General features: G+C 28.2%; 3 protein-coding genes across 8 annotated transcripts; 2 read left to right on the top strand and 1 right to left on the bottom strand.

Moving 5' to 3' along the window:
• The first annotated feature begins 18 nt into the window (after positions 1–18).
• Positions 19–2,168, top strand: LOC111036208. The gene is made up of 5 exons (XM_022318156.1): positions 19–492; positions 743–793; positions 1,069–1,206; positions 1,287–1,503; positions 1,575–2,168. Exons 1-5 carry the CDS (start codon positions 395–397, stop codon positions 2,091–2,093), a joined length of 1,023 nt encoding a protein of 340 aa, XP_022173848.1. The 5' UTR covers positions 19–394; the 3' UTR covers positions 2,094–2,168.
• Positions 2,096–9,474, bottom strand: LOC111036207 (mRNA cap guanine-N7 methyltransferase). Of its 4 annotated transcripts, none has more exons than XM_022318151.1 (8): positions 9,364–9,474; positions 7,627–7,787; positions 7,323–7,564; positions 7,045–7,226; positions 5,163–5,333; positions 4,995–5,106; positions 2,322–2,451; positions 2,096–2,257 (listed from the first exon to the last, which is right to left on the bottom strand). In XM_022318151.1, the coding sequence occupies exons 1-8, from the start codon at positions 9,387–9,389 to the stop codon at positions 2,223–2,225; spliced, it is 1,059 nt and encodes a 352-aa protein (XP_022173843.1). In that variant the 5' UTR covers positions 9,390–9,474; the 3' UTR covers positions 2,096–2,222. The 4 variants fall into 4 exon arrangements, with proteins under 4 accessions (XP_022173843.1, XP_022173846.1, XP_022173845.1 ...); XM_022318154.1 differs by lacking the exon at positions 9,364–9,474 and adding an exon at positions 8,885–8,902 and having other exon boundaries at positions 2,223–2,257; XM_022318153.1 differs by lacking the exon at positions 9,364–9,474 and adding an exon at positions 8,147–8,508 and having other exon boundaries at positions 2,223–2,257.
• A 1,595-nt stretch (positions 9,475–11,069) lies between these two features.
• Positions 11,070–16,052, top strand: LOC111036224 (peptidyl-prolyl cis-trans isomerase sig-7). Of its 3 annotated transcripts, none has more exons than XM_022318177.1 (8): positions 11,070–11,231; positions 11,991–12,084; positions 12,362–12,494; positions 12,571–12,675; positions 12,747–12,902; positions 13,665–13,761; positions 13,825–14,060; positions 14,972–16,052. In XM_022318177.1, exons 2-8 carry the CDS (start codon positions 12,015–12,017, stop codon positions 15,585–15,587), a joined length of 1,413 nt encoding a protein of 470 aa, XP_022173869.1. In that variant the 5' UTR covers positions 11,070–11,231; positions 11,991–12,014; the 3' UTR covers positions 15,588–16,052. The 3 variants fall into 3 exon arrangements, with proteins under 3 accessions (XP_022173869.1, XP_022173867.1, XP_022173870.1); XM_022318175.1 differs by having other exon boundaries at positions 11,070–11,283; XM_022318178.1 differs by lacking the exon at positions 11,070–11,231 and adding an exon at positions 11,540–11,560.
• Positions 16,053–16,172: the final 120 nt, after the last annotated feature.

Here is a 16,172-nt window from a genome sequence, read left to right as displayed (position 1 = left end):
TAATTGAATATTGTATCAATATTGAATATACCTTGACAGCAGCTGAATATGAACTACTACACGTGTAGTAGTTTATGATACCGAATGATACCTATCTATTATTTCATTCCAGTATTTCAGTATTTCAGTATTCTACATTTCTACAGTCTACAACGCACGGATTAATATATTATATTATAATCCGTGGTCGAACCGTGACCGTACACTGTCGTTACTAATACTAAGAATAATAAAAATAATAAAATAATTACTTATCTAAATCTTACTTTCGTATTTTGTCTTTTATTCTAGTCTCTATGTTCGTTTAAAGTTTTAAACCTCAAACATCGGGAAATGTCCTTTTATAATTTTCATTAACTTTAAAATTTAACTTTGGTACACGGTGTTTGTGAACATGACGACATTAAGAGAACTGAATATGAAGCATAAGGGAATATCGAAAAAAAATCTTAGGCCGAGATGTGTTATTACAGATCCTTACGAAAAATTTTGGTAATATTTACTAGAATTTATATAAAACCTACCTACGTTAATATTATAAAGGCGTAAAAATGGTTTAAATGACCAGGATAAATTATTGCTACTTACTAATAGTTTGAGTTATTTGCGCCGTCTACACCCACAAATATGTATAATCATATTGTTACATGTTTGTGGTTTAGGCACAGTTTGGGTTAAAATTACAAAAATCAGTGGATCTAAAACTGTTTTTAACATATAAACATTTGTTCTCATTTTACAGGCCACTTTTAGGTTTAGGAAAATCTCAATTGCTGGTTAATGAAATGGAAAAGTAAGTATTTAACCTTTATATTTTTTGTTATTAAGTAAATATGTATAGTCTCAAAGCATTAATTCAACATATTGTGATTATAAAATATACAAATTTTTAATTTAACTTATAACCACCTATAAAAAAAATTTTGATTATGTAATTAGCTAATTATTATACACATATTTTTAAAATGATACTGTTTAATTTACCTACTGATAAATCAACTGTATAAACCTAATCATACAACACATGTAATGTTTACAACCATACCTTAATAGTTTTATTTTTTTCAGAACTATATATAAAGAAAATGGTAAATTAAAAGTAAATTGGTTTAGTTTAAAAAAATTACCTTTGGATATACGAAAATGCCAAATTAAAAATCTTTCCAATACACATAAGCATATAAGTCTTGATTTAAAAGCACAAAGGTAAAGTATTTATAAGGTTTGGCTAATTAACCTAGCAATAAATATAAAATATTTATAGATATGTATTTCTGTACTTGTAGATCAGTTTTGAAAATGGGTATCAATGAAGTTAGTAGGTGTGTTGAAAAAGATCAAATAGCTTGTTGTTTGATAGCAGAAGATGTGGCAAACTGTATGATTGCCAAGCATTTGCTTTTTATGACTGCTGCAAAAAAAATACCTGTCCTAATTCTTCCAGATATGTATTCTATTACAAAGCGTATCATAGGTTTTTCTTCTGCAGTGTTAGGATTGAAAGTTAGTACTATTTATACAACTATGAAGTAATTAATTTATAATCGTAACATAAAATTATTTTTAATTTTTAGAGCGATGTAATAAGTAGAACAGAAAATTCCTTGCATAATCTCTATCAAACCATTATTAAATTGTCGAATGAATTTAAAAATCCATACATCAAACAAATTGGTATGAGGGAATTGAAATCTATAGAAAACCCAACACAATTAAATATTAATATTGACAATTATTTACTTAAGAAGCCGCGTGAAGGTAGGGCTTTTGTACCAGAAGAAACATCAAATATTCAGGCATTAAACGACTTATCATTTATACCAATTGAACAAATGGTAGTTGAAAAACAACAACCTTCTGAACATGAAGAAGAACTATTTGAAATACCAATAACTACTGATTTATTTAGCATAGACACTAAACCTATAGTAATTGAAGATATAGGTGAATCTGTGGAACGTAGAACAAACAATTTTAGAGAGCCTTTATTAAGATATCATGGATTAAAAATGAAAAAAATGAAACCCAATCCCCAAAGAAAGCCAAAAAAAAAGAAAATGTTTAATACAAACACAAAAAAGGAACACAATTAACATTTCACTGGTCAATTTAAGTTGTTTTATATAAAAAAAGTATACATAAATAAATTGTGCAAAGTATTTTGGAAAGCATGCATTTCTTCAATTCATATTCAATTAAAATAAGATCTTCAACTAACTGGGTTACATTTTTTGGAACATAAACACCATATATAGAGCTGAAAAAAAGAAATTGTACAGAACAAAAAATTTCTTTGTATTTTAATTACCAATGAGGCTTACTTGCAACTTCCCATTCCGATTTTGATAGTGTCCCAACACTGCCCTGTTTATTTTCTTTTAAAAACTGTTTGGCTTTATCATAGTCATCTTCTGCTCCCATGAGTTCAACTCCTTCCCGGGGAGGATATAACTGAAAATATTAATAAGAAAAAGTAGTTATATATTTATAACTATACATAACTAGCTGATTTTACACAGCATTGACTATGATATGAATTGTGATAAATTTAAAATGTCAATTCATTTACCTAGTCCTAAAATATTTTTAATACAGTAATTTGAGTGGTTATAACCAAATGTAAAATTGTTAAAATTCAAATCTAAAATTGTATACAATTATAATTATTTTATGAACCCAATGGCAACCCTACATAAACACAATACATATTCATTTTTGCAAATTTTAAAAATTGACTTCAAGGTGCACATCCTCAAATAAAGAATATTTATTTACAAAATTCAGTATAGTATATAGTCCCTATATCTTGAGGCAAAGTTTTCAGGTAAGTTACTCCAATATGTAGACCATAGATTAGATATGTAACGTTTTATAAAAGGAGTAAAGTGAGAGTGAGGTAGTTGAGTAAGAGATGGAAAGATAAGGTTAAACGTGGATCTAGCAAGATTGTCAGCCATCTTGTTGCCGTGAATGCCGGTATGACCGGGAATCCATATGAAATGTATAGTATAGTTTAAAGAATTAAGATTGAAAATAAGTGATTTTATACGAAGAACAAGTGGGGATAGTTGAGAGTGTAAAGGGTTGGAATTTAGGGTTTGAAGGAGTGACATAAAGTCGGAAGCTATTAGATATTTATTTGGGGCAAGATTTAAAATGAGTGTTAGAGCTTCGATGATGGCGTAGCAGTCAGTTGTAAAAGAGGAAGACGATGAGGAGAAATTATTTTTAAGGGAAACACGTAACTCTGGAATATGAAACATGTGTTAAATGCAATAAAGAGTGGAAAGATTGGAACATGTGGTGGATAGGGATGTAATGGCTATATGATGTAGAGTGTGCAAGTATATAGAACTACTCTTGGCTGAAGGTATTGTGTGAAAGTATTCTGAGGAGGATATTAGAGAGTATGTCAGGTGTATATAGTAGTCCATTAAATAAATTTATGATACAATTTTGGTTGGCAAGGTAACAGCAAGAGTGGAGTGATGAAAGTTTTAAAACTTAAATAAGTATAATCATGACATGGATCAAGTAATTTAAGAACAAAAGCAGCAAACACTGAAATTTATTCTGCACAAGCTTTAGCCTTACTTGGTCTTTAGCTAGATATGGGTGGCAGATAACAACACCATACTTGAGCAGAGATCAAACCAGAGATATATAAGGATTGAAGGCAGTAAGCAGAGGATAAATGATAAGTATTACGTTTTATAAAACCGATGACTTTTAGAGTTCTACTCACAGTTGTCTCAATATGGTGAATAAAAGAGTGTGGAGAATAATTATATTTATTCAGGATTTATTTATATGTCATGTCTAAAAATATTATGACAAATGTGAGACGAAAGTAATATATAATATTGCTCCAAAATGTATTTTTTAATTTACAATTTTCAATTCCTAAACCACTCTTAGAGCAACACCTGTATATTCTTAGTTTGCTCCTCAAAGAGTTGAAGATAAAAAAATATTTTGTATTTTATACGTTGACCCAACCTCCTATACATAGAAATCAAAATAATAATTTCAGTCCTAAATAGTAATATACTAAGTTTTAAAAATGTTCACTCTAATGTTAATAACTTAGTTGGTAAGACAAGCAGTAGTTTTTCCAAGAAACAATAATATAACTTAAATTATACAAAATTGTCTTGTATGAAGAGTGATAAACAGGGCTCAGAACTTGGTGCGCTAAAAAAAACAATGTGCATAGTGCATACATACATAGTAAATGAAGCTCAAATGAGAAATTATTTTTTTTATAAAATATGTCTTTATATAGGAATGAACTTGGAAAAAACAAAATTACTCAAAAAAAAATTTATAATTTTTTAATTTGATACATTTTCTTGTATATATTTTTCATTTGTAGATATTAAATCATGCTATTATATTTATTTTAAAATAAAATATCTTTTATTGTTGAAAAAATGTTAAATAAAGACCAAGACAAATCATAACAAATACTTGGTATATAATATAATTCAAAATACTGACAAGACGAAGGTGTGTGGCGGCTCTTTTTTTTTAAAATTATTTCAACTACTTTTTCAACTAATAAAAATTTGTTTATGGTTGATTTATAACATAATTAATATGCTTAAGATCTTTAAATATGCAAAATCATATAAATTTAGTAAAATAAGCAAAAACATGCAACAAAAATTGTTGTAATTATATAATATGTATCATGAATCCAATTTGTATCTTATAAGATTTCTCAGCTTTCTAAGAATTATGCAAATACATGAAGTTCTGAGCCCTGGTGATAAGTAACAAATATAAGCACAAGAACTATTAAGTTACAATAACAAAATAGTACAATACTATCAGCTTGCATTCAATTTATAATAACATTGATAGATTTTTATATCTATTAATGTTTAATGCTTACTTATGTTATCTACTCATATTTAATGTTTACTTTAATAATAAACTTTTATATCTACTAATATTTATTTAATTTAAATATTTAAGTTATAATCAAATACCTCCAATGCTGTTATACGGTTTAAGAAATTTGCATCTAAATTTGAACGTTTTTCAAAATACTCGGCAAATGTCATTTTCATTTTCAGTTCCAATCCATAACTTTTTGCTAACCTATTTGACAGATTGTTAAAAATAAACAAATAATAAAAAATAGAAAATGAACTAACTTTTCCAAAACGGGAAAATAAACTAGGAACTCTGGGCAGTCTACAACTCCTTCTAAATGAAAATTATATTTTGCACCAAATATTGGAAATGGTTTATCAATGTCACACATAAACTCAATATTATAGATACTGTTACCAAATTGTTTTTCACCGCATTCTTTTTGGCGTCTCCTAAATTAATCAAATACAAATTAATATTATACAACTATTTGTAAATTTAAATTGTTATTAATACATAAAATGCTGTTAAGTTAACTATAAATGTAAGCATGTAATATAAGCTGACAATGCCATGACAATCTATTTAGATGCTCTCCTCTACTCAATCTAATATTGTGTTCCTCAAATATCTGTTCACACTTTCCAAACTGGTTTACTAGTGAACTTAAAAATGAAATGTTTTTCAAAGATTCCACTCATGCACGATATAAATCCACTTAGTTGATAACTTGATGTCTGAATATCAATTAACAGCATTTATATTTCATTTGTACCTTATTTAAGTTTAACTATAAACATCATTAGTTACTGTAATTATGTGAAACAACTCATAATGAATCTTCCTTATCATGTAATTATCGATCTTTGGAGCTTTGCTCGTAAGAACTATTATTCTTCTGTATCCAAATATATATATATAATATAACATATATCACTCAATGTCATAACTAGTTCCAATCCTTTTGATGTGCAACATTTTCTCAAAAGGGTTTTCTTTCAGCCTTCTAGTGCCCCAAATAATTTTCCTTGTCAAACTTATCATTCCTTCTACCATTTTGTTCTACTTTGAAATGCTCATTTTTCGAACAATGAGGCTTTGTTTTCCGAAAATTTATTTCTGTGAGTCACTGGTTTCTGATGGTATCCAAGGTAGTTTTTTGTAAAAACTTTGAAACGTTTTAGCAGTCTCTTTGACTACTATTTAAGGGTTCAATCAATTCTAGTACCTTTTCTTCCATCCTAAGAATTGGACCTATTCTGAAGTCTGGTGATCGTCAGATGTCAACAATTAGCATCCTATTACTATCATACCACACTTAGGCCAGTTATTTGTAACATTTATACTCCTGTTTCAGTTAGACTTGAGACTTTCTCTGGCATAGAGTGTGTCCTACTAAACATATTTTAAGTATCAGTTGGAAATCATTCAAACTTCTTGTATTCATTATTCATGTATCAACTGAATTTTATTTTAACGTTACTCCACTAAGATACTATTCCATAGTTTGTACTATTCTTAAAGATCCTTCTACCGCTACAGCTCTAAGCATGATTTAAAGGGTTAAAAAAAAATAATATTCTTTTGTCATGGTGTACCTTAATAATCTTTATATTATGCCTTTTTACAGTATTATTTCCTTGAAATGTTTTGCAGATCTTATACACTCATTTCACTTCTAAGTATACTCTTTTCCTTTAATGCGCCAGGCCAACACAATTTGGTTTTTGTTTTATTTCTGTTTTTAAAAACAATTTAGATTGTCTCATCTGAGTAGGAAAAAGTGTATTTTGTTTTATTTTCTCATCCTGTATGGACCTGGCATAAAATTGATTGCCCTGAATAATTATCTTGTGTCTCTTTCAAAGTACTTTGCTGCCATACTTGTTCTTCTTTCTTATTCCATATTATTTTTTACATATTCTTTTTATTTTCTTAACTCTCCAATTATCCGTTACACATGTAAGTACCAACTCTTTTTTTCTTTTCGATTTAAGACATCTTAGTTTCTGTATTACTAAAATGTATACAAATATTGATGTACTGTCACCTTTTAATGGAACACCCATATGTAAAATAAAAATAAAATAAATGTATACATTTTATATAACTAATTTTAAGCAATATTTTTAAAATTAAATAAATTTAGTTATTTTTACTTACACTATTTCTCTGGCATTAGGTATAGTACCTATAAATATTCCACCACTCATCAGATTTTCTGATACATTTTTTAGCATACATTCAGCTTGTTGTATACTTTCAAAGCAGTAGTGAAATGCAAACTGACAGCTTACCAAATGTAATTTCATACATGAGTCCTTAAATAATGTATTTATATTCACCTAAAAATGGGTTAAATGGTTTCTTTAATAATATAAATGATGTTTAATAAAATTAGGTTTAAATTTTGTATTTAGTGATAAAAACATTTCAATTACTCTAGTGCAGTCTGCAACAATAAATTGAGCATCAAATAAGTATCTGTTTCTTGTTTTCATCTCTTCGTATCTGGAATGACAATTCGATATTGACCCAGGAGATATATCTACAGCTACAAGATATTCCATGCAACTTGAATTTCTCCATTTATTTAAATCGCCACCTTTACCACAGGCTAAATCTAATACATGCATTTTTCCATCATGAATTTTGCTGTCTCTAAGCATTGTTACTGCTTCCTCTAAAGATTTATAGCAATTAAATATTGAAAAGTTTAATAAATAAAAAAAAAAATTTCCTCACGAATAAGAGTTGATTTAACCCAATTGTTAAAATTGCGTAAGTACAAGATACGGGATGCATTTCGTGCTGATAAGTTATTTTCTCCATTATCATAATGGCGAGCTATGGTTGCAGACAACAGTTCTTGAGGTTTTGTGACTTCTGACATGGTACGCAGGTTACTAACATATACAATAATGGACACATGAACCAAACGTTAGTACAAAAGTAGTGCAAGAAATTTCAACCATTACAAATAGTGATAAATAAATAAATTGATTTTTACATGAAATGGTTGTTGGACAGGTAGATTTACAGTTTTAAAAATGTTCAATAAAAAATTGAGTAGTAACTTGTCACTATAAAAGTATTAGTCAAAAAATGTTGAAATAACCTTCTATACTGAACACTCAAATAAACAAAATAATGTGGATTGTACTTTTAAGTATAAGCATTGAGAATAATATTAACTCATTACTTAATGGTAATATTTTATTTAAAATGTAAATATTTACAATGATATCATCTACAGAGTACTCACTAGACACTAATCACTTATCACTTATCAATTGAATTGTTGTGTTCACTGTATCTGCGGTACAGACAACAGAATATTTGAGAATGATACAGAACCACGATTGATTTTGTGTACAGAATTACAGAACTACAAACTACAATTACAGTCTACAAGTGGACAAAAATGGGTAGGTATTGATAGTCTGAAACTAAACACACAAGTCTTAAGTCACAACAGTATTATACAATACGTCAACACAACTACTGATTATTTTCATAAACTTAATCAACAATCTGAGATACACCAGTCAAAATTGAACAGGATTGTACATATTTCATGAAGTCAGCGTTCACCTTCATCATAGTTACATTAAACTACCACTTATCACTTTTGAAGTTCCGATAAGGCGGTTTTTCCAAATGCTACAGTATGTAGTATATTACACTACCTATCACGGACTAAGATATATCTTAGTCCGTGCTACCTATATAATAGATACACAAAACGTATACTCATGCTACCCTATAGAATAATCACAGACTATATGAAATTATGTATATTTCATATATTCTGTGGTGTATATCTAGTTCAAAAATATTTATTGAATATAAAAACAAATTAAAAGACCAATGGATTTCAACCCGATAATATTTTAGCTGTAAGTTAGCCGAGGCCCGACTGCTCGAATAATTATCATTACCTATAAAATATGTACCTATATTTACCTATTGGCTATTATTACCATATGTCAATGGCTATTACCTATAAGAACCAGGCTGGTGTCGCGATCTCCTGAATCCCGAACTGCACTAATTAAAAAAAAATAAAACTCCCCCAAGCCAGACGGTATCCACACTGGTGGGCCTCCCTCCTCACGCCATTCATGTTGTTCCTTTATTATATTATCAAATTTGCTTATTGTATGTATAATGTATATAAATATTAAATATTGAAAAATATTCTATTTTATCTAATAAAAAAAAAGATTTTTATTAAGTTTCTCCAAATCTCAACATCTTCCAATATTTGTTCAAAACAAAAAGATAAAAAAAATTATAAGAAAATTTGCTTTTAAGAGAACATTTAATATGCATATGTGTTGTCTCCAAGTGTTCAAGTGTGAAACATATCAAATTTTCGTTCAGCAATTGTCATTAAGGTTCATTAGTTTTACATAAAAATAATCACTCCAATATTAAAACTAACAACGCAAAATACGGTCACCTGAAATTGGTACTCACTGTCTTGTAAGGCGGAGAATACACATACTGATAAATCATTACTGCTTATTACTTTTCAATTTAAATTCAATCATACATTCATACTTTCAAGCTTTGATGACAGGTAATGTGTCAGCTTCAGGTCATATACTATGAATGGGTCCCTGTCCCGGTAACTTGAAGTGCATATTAGCGTCTGTTAACCGCTACCGGGGCTTCCACCGCCTCGTCACATTGCTCTACTACCCCCTCAACAGGCGCGACCACTGAGTCTCCTATTACCAGTTCGGCCAGTCCATTCCAGGATTCTTCTTCCGGTTGGTCGATGATCGACGGTGTGACCTCGGCGTTTTCTATACTCAGCTCATCCGGTCCATTTGAGGGTTCTTCGTCTGTTTGGCCTTTGGCCGATGATCGACGCCTCGTCGCTGCCTGCAAACTTCATCGGATAACCTAGGAGCGTCACTATGTTTCCAGCATCCAGCGGTTGGGTCCTCGTCATAATTGTCAAAAACGCTTAACTTAATTTGCATATTTTCGTATTCTATTTCATTTATTATCTTTTCAATGATGTCTTTTAATGTAGTTGCGATGCAGACAGCTGTTCCGATGTTATATGATTCAGATTCAGCAATTCATTTCATTTTCATTTCACACCTCGGATATTAATTAAAATTACTCATTCAACATTAACGAAAATTCGAGCATACTCACTGTAGATTTTGTTGGTTATTTCAGCACATAACTACATAAGTATTTTTTGGGATAAAAAGTAATCACGGTTTTAAGTAATATGAAAAGCAACTTCTAACTGATCCTAGCCCCCAGGGCCCCCATACATCAACACAGGATAGGGCCTACCGGGAAAATCCCGAATTCCCGGTGGGCCCATCCGCCACTGAAAATTCCCAATAGTTTTCAAAAGCACAGGAAAAGCAGACAAATTATTAAGGGCAAATGGAAATCTTTACAATTTTTGCAGTCGGTTTTTCTATATTTTTCTAGTGTTAAATATTTTTAAATAAGTTTGCTTGAACAATATTTATAGTTAAGTTAACTAAAACTTAGGTATAGTTATCTTCATTATAACTTATAAGCTTAATGAAAATAACTAAAAATTAATAAGTGTTTACTATTAAAAATAGTTAATTTAATTACAACTATATAAATTGTAGTTCTCATTCCTAATTGATATTTTTTTTACTATTAAATAAAATTAGTTTGGTTTGGTTTTTTTTTACTTATTATTAATTATATTATAATAATTATTTTAATATACAACGTAAATCAATTGGCGGGTTGATAGCAAGTGAGATATAATAAAAAATAATACCAAAAAAACAACTTTTATAGGTAAAAGCCGTTCCACAAAGTAAACACTGTACTAGAGAGCCTAGATAATAAATATTATTATATAATCTAGGTTATAATAAATCTGAAATCATGCTGTCGGGCGCCGACTACCAGACACCGACGTCCGACACACCGTCCAGTAAATCAATTTTGTGGTTCAAAAAGACACGTTAATTTAATATCACAGAATAGATTAAAAATGTTATCAATAAAACCGGCTGGTTTTGTGGACGAGATCGGGGTTCAAAATATGATTGTTTGGTAGCTTGATTGTCTTTTTTCTTCTATGGTTTCGTGAAAAGAGCCAGGTCCCCATCGTGGACGCGTCCGGCGAAGACAGAGATAAAACTAAATGCTGATAAAAAACGGTAAAGCATCATAATTCATAGATAATCTATGTAAAGCACTTACGCGCGCTGGACGGTCCATTACACTGTTATAGTTTAATCGGCAATTTTCAATAGTTTTATAGTCCATTACGGATTTATTTAAGCTGGTCAAGTTGGTTAATTCCCATAACATTACTATCAGCCACGGTAAATAATTAAAGAACTTATCAAATACGAACATTTGTAATAAATTTCAATAGTAAGTTGTCATTATTTACATTGTGAGTTGTTCTCATAAGACGTGAGAGTGTGTTGGTAAAGGTTGACTTTCTCACTCTTAAAGCGCTGCACAATTTTAGGCATCATTTCTACATATTATTTTTAATACAAAAATCTCATATTCATTTAAAACAAATACAGTATAAAAACCGTTATGCCGATGATATAAACAAATTTATGTTTTGAATTTTGTCCATTTTTATCAAGATCTCAAAAACTCCCTAAGTTGTGGTTGAACGTTTTACAATTTTACTTTGGTACTTTTATTTTTTATAAATCAAAATATTAATTATTTATTAATTTTCTAAAGTTAATATTCGATAGTGCAATCTTTTGGTATTATTTTATTATCTATTTACACAATTACCAATGGATATAATATATTATGTACCTACCTAATACATTTGTACGCTTTTAGTTTTGCAATGATATATAATAAATATCAATAGATGTACATACCATGTACAATCACTTATAACTTATAATTGATAAATTAATATATTGACTATGATTTATTTTGTTTGAATTTCCTGCTAGGCATTAAATATTTTTTAAAACATGTTCAATTTGTTTTAACATAATATATATTTTTACATTTTGAATTTGATTTCTCTGTCAGTTTAAAAATGTTGCTTCTAGAACTTAAGCAAATATCTTACTTTAAATGTTCTTGATTTAATTTTTTAGGAAAATACCATCAAGATTTAAATCATGTCTGTAGTTCTTGAAACTACTATTGGGGATTTAACAATAGATTTGTTTATAAAAGAAAGACCTCACTGTAAGTACCTATTCATCTTTTTTTTAAGGTTAATATATTATGTTTTCATACTGGCTCTATCTTACTCTACCCACCACAAAATAAATAAATTAATTAAATATAGTAAACATCTTGGATTACTGGTTAATGGTTATACTGCATAATTTGTAATCATCAGAATAACAATTTCATTTATCTAAAGACTAAATCAATATCCTTCTAATATTATGTTTATTATATTTTTATTGAAGTACCTACTTATTTGACATGTATTATTAAGATATATTAACCATTTCAGCTTGCAAAAACTTTCTGAAGCTGTGTAAATTAAAATATTACAACTTTTGTCTCTTTCATCATGTACAATCAAATTTTGTGGCTCAAACAGGCGATCCAACAGGTACTGGATCGGGAGGACAATCAGTGTATGGGTAAGTTTAAAAAAAGGTTCATTGTTTATATAATTATTCAAATTCAACATTCTAATTATATTTCAATAAAATTTAGAATTTTATCAGGTAAAGACGCTAGGTACTACGAAGGAGAAAAAAAACCAAAAATTAAACATGATCGGCCTGGACTTGTTTCAATGGTTAATTGTGGCGATAATTTGTATGTTGAATGTTTTCACATTTTTTTTTTTTAATTAAGTAATTGTTTTAATAATTTGTTTTATTTTAAAGGATTGGATCACAATTCTTTATAACTTTAGGTGAAGATACAACTTGTTCATTAGATGAACATATTGTTTTTGGTGAAATAGCTGAAGGTCATGATGTATTATTAAAATTGAATGAGACAATTTGTGATGCTACACATCGACCATATCAGGATATAAGGTTTGAACTTTTTATATGTATGTAATAAGTATGATACAAAGATACAATGATTGAAGTAGAATAGTAAAGTATTGACTATATAGTACAAAAGTTGCAACTTCAAATGATATAATAATAATAATATTTATTTGTTAGTATCAGTTGCCCACTGCATTTTTAAAAAATACATAATAATAAATTATTCACAGGCTTATAACAACAGCTATTTCTTTGTTTTTTCTTAAAAAGTTATAGAATTTCTACATAATATTTAACAATAAATCAAGTTACCTACGTAAGGAAAAATTAATAATCTAAACAGAAGATAAAATAAAATAAAGAATACAATGATACAAAATATAAATGACAACAAAAATGAGTGTATCGCTTATTTATTTTTTTTACTGATATGATAGTTTTTATGAATATACATTGTACAATATATAATGTATTAAATTTACACTAAACTTAGAACTCCAAAAATCAAATTTACTGATACAGTAAAATAATTATTGATTTATATTATATACTTGCTTTTATTTAATAAAAAATACTTAAATTATTTTATTGTTGTATTATGTAATATAAATTTATAAAAATTAGCTTGAAGAATGCACATATTTGTTTTACTTTAAAAAGTTAAAATTATAAAATAATATCTTTTATGATGTAATTAATATTAACTTATTAATTCTATTATAGCAGTATGATCTAATACTCTTCCATTTTATGTTTTTTTCTTGTTAATTAAAATTGTATATACCTTCATTTTTCTTATGATAGAATCACACATACAGTCATTTTGGAAGATCCATATTCTGATCCTGATGGTTTAATTGTACCTTGTCAATCTCCTGAGCCACCATTAGAAGTGCTCCAGGTAATTTAATTTTTATGAAAAATGTATTTAGATTTTTTTATAAGACCTAAGATATTTGTATAGAGTGACAGAATTGGAGCAGATGAAGACATCACTGAAGATATAGATATTGAAGAATTAGAAGAAAAACGACAAGAAAAAGAAGCTCAAGCTCGTGCTACCATTCTTGAAATAGTTGGGGATCTACCTTCTGCTGATATTGCACCTCCTGAAAATGTTTTATTTGTGTGTAAGCTAAATCCAGTTACCAGTGATGATGATTTACAAATAATATTTAGCAGATTTGGTAAAATTGTAAGGTAAATATTTTTTATCAATTATAGTTTTATGATTGCAACTAGTTAAATATTAATTATTGAAAACAGTTACAAATAATAAATTTAGCTAATTTTTTTAGTCTATTTAATTTTTGTACAAAAATCAATTTTATTTTTATCCAATAGAAAATATTATCTCTAAAGCTGGTATCAGACTGTTTGTCTCTTGTTGATCAACAAATATTTTATTTTGATATTTACCATCTTCAGGATTTTTTCAAAAAGTATTGAATAAGTGTAATTACTGGCTTAGGAAGTATCAGTTAAAAATAAATACTCTTTTTTCTATTTATTTTCAATTAGACATTAAATGAAAGGTGGTATATAAGGTCTAAAATCGAATTGACTTGTCCAAATGTGTTTTAATATTAAATATGTTACAGACAATTTATTTTACTTTAGTAATTTGAATATACTGTTTTGTTTTGTGATTTCTTTCTGACGTTTAAACTAAAATATCTACTGTTTTTTTTAATGTTTCCTCCCTTTACCTCTTAATCACTCAATTTTTCATTCAACATTCAAATACCATACTAATTATCATTACTGTATCTTGGGTACATTTTATATTCAAAGAAGATAACTGGTGGTAAGCTTTATCCGAGTACCCAATAAAATCAAGTTGGTATTTAATAGAACATCCATTACATTTACATTGTGTGATATGCTGAATGCTTGTTTATTTTGCATTTTAACTAAAATAATATAATAACTACCTATTTTTAACAATTCGAAATTACTTTAACTAATTATTATACACATGATATAAAACACAAATATTAAAGTATACATTATCAATAAATTTCTATTACATTTAAATGTCTGTCTAGTCAAAAATAAGCAAAATTCATTACACCACATTTCTAATTACTGTTTATTTTACTCTGTTACAGTTGTGAAGTTATTAGAGATAAAAAGTCTGGGAATTCTCTACAATATGCTTTTGTTGAATTTGATAATCAAAAATCATGTGAAGATGCTTACCTGAAAATGGACAATGTTCTAATTGACGATCGCCGAATTCATGTAGATTTCAGCCAAAGTGTATCAAAAATTAAATGGTTGGGAAAAGGACGAGGAGTAAAATATACAGATAAAGATGATGAAGGAAAAAATATAAGTGATAAATATTCAAAGTACAGAAATAAGAAAAGAGATAGTTATGACTCTAGGAATAATTACATTAAAAATAAAATATCAACTCATGATTCAAAACGTTACAGAAAAGATGATAAAAACTATAGATATCGAGAAAGTGAAAAAGAGGAAAGAGTTCCCTATACTAAATATAGGAGAAATGAAAAAGATGACAACAGAAGACGTGAAGATAAAACGAGAACAAATTTCAGAAATGAAGGAGAAAGGAAAACCGATAGAAACGAAAGGGATGGAAAAAATGAAAAGGACGACAAAAATAGAAGAAGTAATAGAGATGATAGGGATAAAAGAAGTAATAGAGGCGACAGAACCCAAAGAAGTGATAGACATAATAGGGATAGCCGTAGATAAGTTAGTAGGTATTGAATAATGAATGAAACAGTTGAGAATGACAATTTAACCATTTATGTATGTATATAATGACAGAAGACTAAGCTTGAAAATTTCTTTGATGATGTATTCATAAATATAATTGTTACATTTTTATTAAAATTGAATACATTGGTACTTGTACCAAATTTTGAGACCTAAGTCTAGTTAATAAATTCATATTATTATTACACAAAAGGTGGACATGAATGAGATCCTTTAAAAAAGAAGTAAACCTGTTTATTTACAATTTATAAATCTTAAAAACTAATCTCTAAGTAAAGTTTAAATTTTAAAAAAAACCTAATTTTACTGTTTGTACTCAATGTGAACAAACTTAACTTTTAAATTAACTTTCTCAACATTTGCTCTTTCATAAAAGGTATTATCACAGTTGGGTATATTATAGCTACATATAATCTACAACTGCCAAGTTACTCGTTTTTTAATTGAACTTGTAACTATATTCCTGTTATATGAAAGTTAATAGTTACACTGTGCATTTTTTTGCTTTGATATTAAAAATAGTTTAAATACTTATAAAAAAAATTGTGTCTATGGATCTTT

The sequence above is a fragment of the Myzus persicae genome, unplaced genomic scaffold (assembly GCF_001856785.1).
Source record: "Myzus persicae strain clone G006 unplaced genomic scaffold, MPER_G0061.0, whole genome shotgun sequence".
NCBI lineage: Eukaryota > Metazoa > Arthropoda > Insecta > Hemiptera > Aphididae > Myzus > Myzus persicae.
This window is presented reverse-complemented; position numbering and strand designations above follow the sequence as displayed.

Coding starts and splice junctions, on each gene's coding strand:
- LOC111036208 (XM_022318156.1), top strand. CDS start 395: ATGACGACATTAAGAGAACTGAATATGAAGCATAAGGGAATATCGAAA. Junction 794..1,068: donor CTGGTTAATGAAATGGAAAA/GTAAGTATTTAA, acceptor TATTTTTTTCAG/AACTATATATAAAGAAAATG. Junction 1,504..1,574: donor CTGCAGTGTTAGGATTGAAA/GTTAGTACTATT, acceptor TTTAATTTTTAG/AGCGATGTAATAAGTAGAAC.
- LOC111036207 (XM_022318151.1), bottom strand. CDS start 9,389: ATGTGTATTCTCCGCCTTACAAGACA. Junction 7,227..7,322: donor TTGTTGCAGACTGCACTAGA/GTAATTGAAATG, acceptor ACCCATTTTTAG/GTGAATATAAATACATTATT. Junction 5,334..7,044: donor CCTAATGCCAGAGAAATAGT/GTAAGTAAAAAT, acceptor TGATTAATTTAG/GAGACGCCAAAAAGAATGCG.
- LOC111036224 (XM_022318177.1), top strand. CDS start 12,015: ATGTCTGTAGTTCTTGAAACTACTATTGGGGATTTAACAATAGATTTG. Junction 12,903..13,664: donor CGACCATATCAGGATATAAG/GTTTGAACTTTT, acceptor TTCTTATGATAG/AATCACACATACAGTCATTT. Junction 14,061..14,971: donor AGATTTGGTAAAATTGTAAG/GTAAATATTTTT, acceptor ACTCTGTTACAG/TTGTGAAGTTATTAGAGATA.